General features: G+C 43.3%; 1 protein-coding gene across 2 annotated transcripts in view; it reads right to left on the bottom strand.

Annotated features, from left to right (window-relative positions):
* The window catches only part of ndst3 (N-deacetylase/N-sulfotransferase (heparan glucosaminyl) 3), a 46,092-nt gene extending 37,525 nt beyond the window's left edge, over positions 1–8,567 (bottom strand). For both annotated transcript variants that reach the window (XM_010769297.1, XM_010769298.1), the window contains exons 1-2: positions 8,170–8,567; positions 5,093–6,370 (exon numbers count right to left, since the gene is read on the bottom strand). In XM_010769297.1, the coding sequence (XP_010767599.1) occupies positions 5,093–6,082 (990 nt within the window). In that variant the 5' untranslated portion in view covers positions 6,083–6,370; positions 8,170–8,567. The remainder of the gene's footprint in view (positions 1–5,092; positions 6,371–8,169) is intronic.
* Between the last annotated feature and the right edge of the window lie 1,067 nt (positions 8,568–9,634).

The raw sequence follows: 9,634 nt of genomic DNA on the forward strand, positions 1-9,634 counted from the left end.
CCCCCCCCCGGTGTTTTTCTGAGGGTGGCAGCAGATCCAGAAGAATGGATGGCTTTAAGCAATATGAAGCCAATCTGTCCACTGGATACTGAGCTCAAAGCTTGATATTGTTTTGAAATGGCCAATAAGAGATACTTAAAAGAAGGGGGGATGTGGATTAGCACGAGGTGGGACTATGTAGCATTCAATCTTGACAATCCTAGTGATGAAGGTAAACACACAAATGGATTAGCAGTTAGTGATAGCCCTTATTTCTGTGCCCAATCCTACAGCTGCCTCACACTGCGAGTGTCAGAAGCAATGCCAGTTTGTTTCTGTGTTAGAGAAGGCGACAGTGGTTGCCGGTGTGTTCTTCCATGTGTATGTGGTAAGCACTAGAAGAGGTGCCAGCTAGATGTTGGGGTTCAAACAGATGGGAGACAGGCATCTGGACAGCTGGCATTCACTGCCTTTCACAAACCCTTTACACCAACCACCTCCCCACCATATCCCCATTCTGTCATTCTTGCCTTTGCAACATTTCTTACAGCTTTTCTTTTCACAGCCTTAATCTAGACTGGGAGATATAAAATAACAAGATAAGTAATTTGCGAGTTGGATTTCATGTGCAAACAGATTTAAAGGTGTGCCGAAAGGAATGAGAAAAACATTTACGGGGTTTAAATGTCATGGGAAAGCAGGTCAAAGTTTTTGAATTCATCTAAATTTGTGCATTTGTTTGTGTCTAGTTGTTTGTATCTTTACATGTAATGTGAAAGCTAGACCAGCAAATGTAACTGGGCCATGCATCTCTATTTGATGAGCACAAAGAGCACTTTACAAGTTAATGTCAGTCTTGCTTTTGCTTACTCGCATCTCTGTCCCCATTGCAGCCTGCTTGTCAGATTCAAGTCAGTGTAGCTTTTTATATTTGAGCATTTTACAAAACCATCTTTTCACTTGCATTTACAGATTCAAAGGTACTTGTGATTGCTTTGGCATTGCGATACTTATACTAAATTCTTCTTGGCAGCCCCTCAAGGATTTTGAGTTTCCGTGATTGCTGTGACCGCAAAACCTGCCTCATTTTGTAGAAGGAAATGCATGGAACTCTGCCACATTTGGAGTTAATTTGGAGTAAAAAAAAGAGCACTGACAAAAAATTAATTAAACAAAAAAAGTTATTAATGAACTTGTTGACAGATGCTTTAAGAGAATATTCATTAAAATGACACTGCCAAGATACTTTTCCTAACCCTTGATTCATAAACATGTAACCACCTTTTTTCTTTATAATAACGTAACTGTAAAGATTCCTCTTCCCTGCAGGGCGGCCTTAGATCATTTCTCTTGTCCAGATCAGGGGGGCCAACGAGAGCAGATGTCAGGACGATGCTGGAAGCAATATCCTGTTCTTTTCTCCTGTGATGTGTCACCACCTACAACTTTGTAACTTTAAAAGCCATTAAGATTTAACAATAAAGGTCCCTTAGCAGGGGTGCCAGCCTTGGCCATGTGTTAAATGAATAATGTCGCCTGACAAATACAAATGTAATTTATATGCCTCATGTAACAAAAGAAGTCTAATTTTCTCCCATTTCCTTGTACGCCTCCAGTGGTTTTCAAATATTTTCTCCACTTTATATATGTTTTATTCATTATTCATGTAATAGCATTTGGCAAAGTAATAAACTGATATGGAATGAGCTCAGTCTCAATGACTTTAGCGGCATTATATGCATCATACTTAATGAGACTGCAGAATTAACTCTAAGTAGCGCACAATTAATTACAGAATGCTACAATAAAAAATTGTAATTGAAGTCTAAAGATTGCACATTTTGTGACATTCCTTTTTTTGTTTTGTTTTCAATTTCATGCCATCGCCAGACCAAAGTGAAAATATACTTAAGCCCAGAATGTCAAGTATTCACTCCAAATGTCCCTGCCCCATTATCCGTTCCCTTTAGTCCTACTTTACTCAGTGCAATGCAGCTATATGTAGAAAAACAACCTTCTAGCTGGAAAATAGGTTAAAACAGGTTTACTATTTAGCCCCAAAGGCACATTTGCACTTTATGGATTATTAGGCCACATGAGTAAGCGGTAATTATTTGACTTGCCAAATTCAACAAAGTAATGAAAGTGTTCAATGGCCCCACTGTGTCTATAAAAACACATGTTTCAGTCGTAATTAACCAAGGACTTCTTTGCAGGAGCAAAAAGAGACACACTGCAAATAAACATATAATGTGCAAAATGCAGGGGATTTCTTCTGACATGGTGGCAGTCAATCAGTAGACAATCTAAAAATGCACCCACACAAATATGAGGAGGATTTGCAAACAGAAGCTATAAATATTCTAAGTATGTGTGCTTATCACTGAGCCACTACATTCTTTTAGATTACAAAATAGTCAGGTCTAGTAAATGCAACCCCAAAAGAATGAGTCTTGGCACGGTATGTGTTTTCACATGTGTGGGGGTCCACTCAACTCAGATGACACCGCTTAAGCAAGCAGAGAGCAAGTAAAAGAGTTGAAACGAGTTGAGAGAGAGGTTTAGGGGGGAATACAAATAGGTCGGAGATAGTGATCAATGACTCAGGCAAGGAGGGGGTGAGGAAGACAGTGAGTGGAGGAGGAGGAGGAGGAGAAGGAAGGGGTGAAAGGAGGAGGTGATAAAGAGGGATCTGAAGACGTGCATCGGACACCTCCCTAACGACCACTCCGAGGCAGACAAGATGAGAAAACCTGTAGGCATGAATTAAAAAACACAAGCACCGGCATGCGCAAATCATTAATGGGAGTTTTTGACTGGCATCGTCCCTCATTTTGAGAAATGTCATCCGTGGGGTGCCTCCCTGTGAATCATTTTAATAGAGAAAATACAGCCGTGTGTGTGTATGTGTGAGTGTGTGTGCAGACATGAGGGGGTGTAGGTATTGTTTGTCACCAGATGAACTCGTGGGGTGAGACTAATGAAGAGTGCAGAGGAGAGGAGGGAGGCATTTTAATTGGCCTCTCTATGCCTCACTCCCCTCTCTTCTTCTCTCGGGGAGAACAGGAGATTTAATGTTGGTGTTTCGGAGGTAAGAGGGGATTTCTAACAATGGCCCTGCAAATGCCTTGTCCTACTAATTGGTCAATAACCCATCATGTTAGACATAAGCTGTTCTTGGAGCACCAGGGATGAGAGAAGCTTTACATTTGCACATCATCTGTCATTCATAATGATTTTTTTGCAATGCGCTTGTGCTGCGGTGTCTTGCTACTAATTTGCTTATTACAAAAAAATGTATTCTGCAATGCAGGAACATGTAGAATTACATATTCTGACATGTCTTAACATAAAAGTAAGGTGATATCATGGAAGAATTTGCATTTATATTTCCGGAAATATATATTTTTTGTATTGCCATGATGGCCATTAGTCACTCTGTTCTGACCATAATGTCGTCCAATCACCAGATTATGACAAAGTGTACTTTGTGCGAACGCATTGCTGCAAAATTACAGTAAGTATTGAGTCAGGCATCATGTTTAATAAAAAGATGAAATGTCTCTCACCTTCACCTAAAAAGCTAGATTTGACACTTGGTCATCTAATATGAGTCATCCTTTCAACGGCTTTACAACGACACTTTGCTAGAAGTAAGAGATGCTCGCCTATGAGCTTAACAACTAACCGACATGATTTACTGATCAACCTTCCCCTCTATCACAGAAAGAATGTAAGAAATGTAGACACGATAACAGCAAGACAACCACACATTATTTAAACAGCAGTGACCAAATACGCACACATGCACACACTTGACATCCATGACAAAATGTGTCGCTCCTATAGCTAACACTGAACACCAAAAGGTGTCATTTTGTATCAACTCATTAAATATTGGACCGAATGAACGAAAGATCAAATGTCCAATCAACAGCTAATAACTTTGTTGTGGATGTTTATTGACGTAACATTATTTTACATTTCTCACTTAAAATGTGCCTTATTCAAACTGTAATCTGACAACTCTACCCTAGGCTCTCTCTGAGGGGAATGGCTAATCACCATATTCCCGCTCCCCTCCTCTTCTTTCCCATTTCCCTTCAGCATTTTGTTTCTCTGAAATCGCAAAGTTAGCTGCTAGCTCTTCCCTTAGGCTCCATTCTCTATCTTTCCCTCCCTCCAGTCTTTCCTCCCTTCCTCCCAACTCTTCCCTTTTTCTACTCTTGTCTTCCTCACTGTGATTGTCAGCTATACTGAAGGAGAGAGAAGCAACGTGGAGGTAGAGTGAGTGTTTCAAATGGCATCACCCTCTTTTTCTGCCCCTCACTCTCTCCACCTCTTCCTCCATCTGCTTCTGCTTCTGCTATGGCACTGGTTCATCCTCATGTATATTTATGGTACAAAGCTGAAGAGTCAGGCAGACTTAAAATGAAAACTTCAACTAGAGAGGGCTTGTGTGCTCATTTTGTGAATGTTCTTGAGCATCGGTATGTGTGTGTGTGTGTGTGTGTGTGTGTGTGTGTGTGTGTGTGTGTGTGTGTGTGTGTGTGTGTGTGTGTGTGTGTGTGTGTGTGTTTGCTCATGCAGGCGTGTGTGTTGAAACAATGGCTGTCTTGAGAGGCGGGCTGCATGGCTGACTCTCCTTTGGTTTCCCTAAGAGGAGGAACGTGGGAAAAGAGGAATAAGTGCCATTCATCTTTTCACTGGCTCATTCACTACCTCGCTTTCTCTCTTTCACTCCAAGTCTTTGTTCCCTTAAATGGCCTCTTCAATTCTGGCTAAACCTCCATTTGAGATCAATTCCCTCTCGCTGTACCCCAACACATATGCAATTGGCACACAACACGCACAGACATAACACAGGCAGGAGCTTTTCCCAAAGTCTCTCCCGTGCCTGAGCTAAAATCCTCAGGAATAAACGTAAGCTCAAATATTGTTGCTTATTTGTGTGCGGACTTAAACAGCAATATCTCCTTGATCTTATTTTCACCACTGCACTGGCATCAATTACTGTTTTTAGAATTTTAATCCAACACCAATGACACCACATGCATGCTCTCTCTTTTCCCCTCTGTCATTCAATTATCACACTCCCATCAACCATCAATACCTTCACATCCTTGGTGTTCATGCGTGTCCCTTCCTTCCCCACGAAAATGTCATCTACATCCACCAGTATGTGCCGGTCCAGACCCAAAGTAAGTTTCCTGTCAGTGAGGTAGGAGATGGCATCCACCAAAATGAGTCTGTGGAGCCAATAGCCCAGTCCCTGGCCAAAAAGTACCCTTCTCACCCCATCGAAGAGTCCCATGTCCTGCACCACAGTGGCGTGAAGGCCTGAAAAACCAAGTCCTGGATTATCTCCACTGTCTGCCCCTGCTACCTCCTTGGACCGTGCATGCAGCACAGCCTGATAGGTGGAGTGATTGGAGGAAAACGAGGTCCAGTCCTCCCCAGGTAACGCCCCTCGATCTGCTCCAGGCTTGGTCAGGTGGAGGAGAGGTGAGCTAGACACCACACAACAGTCCCAAAGTGCCTGGTTGGTCCTAAGTACCAGTGGGAGGCCTCGGAGTTTGAGGAGCGGTGGGGAGTTCTCAGTGGAGCGGTAGAAACCAATGATGCCCACTCTGTACTCAGTGCAGTATTGATGCAACAGCTGTCTGTTCCATGTGTCCGCATGTGCATACTTTAAAAGATTTTCATAAATGATGAGTGAATATCTGCCGCGGCCTTTTTCTGTCAGCGGCGGAAGGTCGCCCTTCCCTGAGGCGATCTCCATGCGAAACTGGAAGTGTGCTGACTCCAATATAGCCACAATGTCCTGACCCAGCTGGGAGTACTGGGACTCCACAAGCACCAGCACTAGTGGGTCGGTGTGGACATGTGTGTGAGGGGGGTTAGGGGGGTATGGGTTTGGGAGTTGATGATACGGGGAAAGTGGCTGGGAACAGGCAGGTTCTGGGGATTGTCCAAGCTGCATGGAAGGGGAGGAGTTGTTAAACAGAAAGTAGGCAGAGAGGAGGAGGGAGAGGAGACAGCAGGAGGCCAGCAGGAGCAGGAGCCTACGTAAGTGGCGGCGGAAACGCACAGCCACCGTCATTGCAAACTAGGGAGGTATTGTGCGGAGGAGGAGGAGATGTCTTAATTTAGTTTAATGGAGCCTAGAGAGTGTGAGTACAAGTTGAGGAGCCTAAGAGATTGTCTTTGCGTGCGAGAAAGGAGCAAAGCCACTCAGGGGTGTGTCATGTCACCATGGCAGGTGGAGAAGGGAGTTGTGCCGGATGTTGGGGAACAAAAGGTCTTCATTGAGGAAACACAGTTGAGGTACTCTCCTTCCAATCCTCACAGAGGACTCACGCGCAGAGACAGAGAGAGTGATGATTAATGCCTGCAGAGAAAGGGGACAAGGAGAAAAGAAGAAAGAGTGCATTTTTGGGGCAAGGTTGAATAGTATGCATTAGTTCTCTGAGAACCTGCTCGCGGGAGTGCGTGTATAGGTTGTGCCACTCTGGGGGATGTGAGGGCACAGCTGGTATCTACAGAGCTGATTGAAAACAACTTGCATCCTAAGGGCTTATCCAACCTCTGGCACACACACAAAAAGTGACATCACAGTTAAAAGCACAAACACAACAAAAACGTGAATCCTCACAACTAAACAACAGCTGGCTGTGCGTTAATGTGGCAATGTGGGGAGGTGAATGAGACTTCCACTAATCAGTCCCATAAAGCTCTTTGGAGAATTACTCTAATTGCGCAAAACTAGGTGCACTTCTGTCCTATTTCTGAACCTAATCATCTGAAATACCACAAAATTAAAGTTGGAATCCTTTTGCCAGGAGCACCAATCTGGGGGGAGCCTGTGACAGAACAGAGGAAATGGAGAGCAAGAGAAAAGTGCAAGAATAAAAGAGACAGAGCAGAGAGGAACAAAATGCAATGAATTATAGAAAGAGACAAAAAAGACCAGGATTAGCATCTTAATGTATGTGCCGGGAGCCAGGGAGAAGAAAAAATCCCACAGCATTTCTTTCTCTCTCTTTTTCTCTCTACGCCTCACTCTCCCCCTCTATCTTTCTACACCCCCTCTTTCTCTTCTTCTGTCTGTTTGAATATCAATAGTCTTCTCTCACGTTCCCCATCCTTCTCTCCTTGTTCCTCGCCTTTAGAGAACATACGCAAAGAGAAGGTCATAGAGGAGAGACAGTCATATTCCTTAAATATGATACCAGAAAATGGAAAAAAGGAGAAGGGAAATAATTCACAGCACTTTTTTTATTGCCAACAAAGAGGAGAAGGTAGTATTTTTTATCACAATTGTAAGATCTTAATTGGTACTTGAATTACTACTCTAATTATGTTGGAGATCATCTTTGGCTTCAGAGTTTCGTTACAAGTTTAATATGTGGATATATTCTCTAGCAAGAAGTTGCGTGTGCACTTAATCAATAGAGGAGGTGAATTGTAAGTATATTGGAAATTATGAAAAACATAACAACTAAGTGTTTTAACCTGTTACAGGGGGTATGCCTGAGTCTCTATTAAAAGCCACAGGAGGGCGCTTGAATTAGCTCAATAACACGAGAGACTTCTCGTGAGAGTTTTCCTCTGGTCAACTTAATAACTAATACTTTAAAGCATGTAATGTAAAAAAAAAAAGCCTCGAGCAAGAGATGCATGAAGCTTTCCATGATATTTTGTGAAAAACCTGAAAAAAGTTTTGCTCCATTGTAAAACTCAAATTGTAACCTAAAATGTTCCTACACTTCAACATCGAATTTGTGTATTTCAGTCGTTATATAATATGAATAAATACAAATTCATATTTAAAACGGGAATCTTTTTTTAAATATAGTAGGCTACTCGAGCAAAGTTAATACAATTAGATTAACAGTGGCCCCCAGTGTTAATTCTATTTTATTAACTTTGGATGAGTATATATTTGTCAAGTATAGGATAAAAATGTTTTGAAAAAAATGTAAGGAAGAAAACATTTCGAAAATTGTTTAAAATGTGGGGATGAATCTCTAATGTAAAAGAAAGCGACTTGCAGCGTAAACATCACTAGCTATTACCATATTAATATATTAAGTCACTAAACTAACAGCAGGTAATTCCAGAGTTTTCCATCCCGCTTCCTGACGCTGAAGTTTATGTTAAGAAAATAACACCGACTCGCCCACTTACCTCTGACCGAGGCTGAGGCGCTGCGGAGCGTGGAAGAGGCGTGCCGGCGGACCGGTGAGTGAGAGGCTGCTTCGGGTGGGTCCGGGGCTCCGGTCTTGGTGGTGCACCACTCCCGTGTGTTTTGGATGCTCAAGCGTTGTGCCATCTCCCCCCTCTCTCTTTCTCTCTCTCTCTCGCTGCTTCTCCACTAGAGCAGCAGATGCGGGAAACCGGAATGATCGGCTGTCCTCCCCCCTTTCATCATTCTTCTCTTTCTCTAAACTCGCGTCTCCCCCGCAGTCTTCTCCTCTCTCCCGCTTTGCACACTTCTCTTTTAATCTCTGCTTTTTAAAATAGAGATTAGCATACGGGGATGGACAGAGAAGCACCGATAGCACGCCGCCCGTTAACGACTGACAGCCGAGCGTAAATGCTGTGGTTTAAGAGCGCCTGCCCAAGTGGAGGCGATCGAGAGAGGGAGGGAGAGAGAGAGGTGGTTGGTAGGAGGGAGGGAGAACAAGGGATAGGTAAAAGGAAATAAGGGGAGGGGGCTCGGTTTGATTGACACAAACAGCCTTTTTCTCAGCAATCACCGGCCAAGGATGGTAAAAGCTCACGGCCAGTTAGTTGGTGTTAGTCGGATGGGGGATGCGCACCGGTGCAAGTTAATGGCGCGCCTTTCTGATTCCCTCTCGCTCATTGCACAAGTTGTATCAGTCAAGGGTAAAAAGAAAGAAAAAAAGGAACACTTTCACTGTAGCTGGTGTAAAATGGCATTTCCACATTATCAGGAATGGTATCAATCATGTGGATGAATACAAGACATTTCTGATATTCTCTATTCGAATTGCACTCATTCATGCCCACATGCAATTCAGGCCTATTATTCTTACTTCTCCAGAATGTCAATCAACCATGCACAGCATGTCAATCACACAGAGTTTTTAACTTGATTAGGGGTTCCCTTCTCTCTTCCTACCAGTTCATCAATCTCTCTAACCCATTTGCACTGACATACGCTCACTCACACACATCTCAATGAAGATAGCGGGCCCCTCATTCACATTGTAATGGCCTTACAATAGAGCTTATTTAGTGTGTGTGTGTGTGTGTGTGTGTGTGTGTGTGTGTGTGTGTGTGTGTGTGTGTGTGTGTGTGTGTGTGTGTGTGTGTGTGTGCAGGCCCGGCTCTAGACAATGTGCAGCCCTAGGCGAGATTTGAGTTGGCGCCCCAGCCAGAGAATCGTACAATAGAAAAGATAAAGATCAATAGAGTATCCAAGGAATACACAATAGAATGGGGGTGGACGTCACGTCCTCTAGGGGGGTCCGGAGGTATGCCCCCCCGGGAAGATTTTTTTAACATTTTAAAGGTCACATGTCAATATCAAGGCACACTTATGTTTTTATTTCGGCTGTGACTTTGTGTGTGTTCAGGTTGAGTTTGGCTGCGTTTGGCTGTGTATCCTAAACAAGGAAATCACGGA

This window comes from Notothenia coriiceps, unplaced genomic scaffold (genome assembly GCF_000735185.1).
Source record: "Notothenia coriiceps isolate Sejong01 unplaced genomic scaffold, NC01 NC01_scaffold00006916, whole genome shotgun sequence".
In the NCBI taxonomy this organism is placed as follows: Eukaryota; Metazoa; Chordata; class Actinopteri; order Perciformes; family Nototheniidae; genus Notothenia; species Notothenia coriiceps.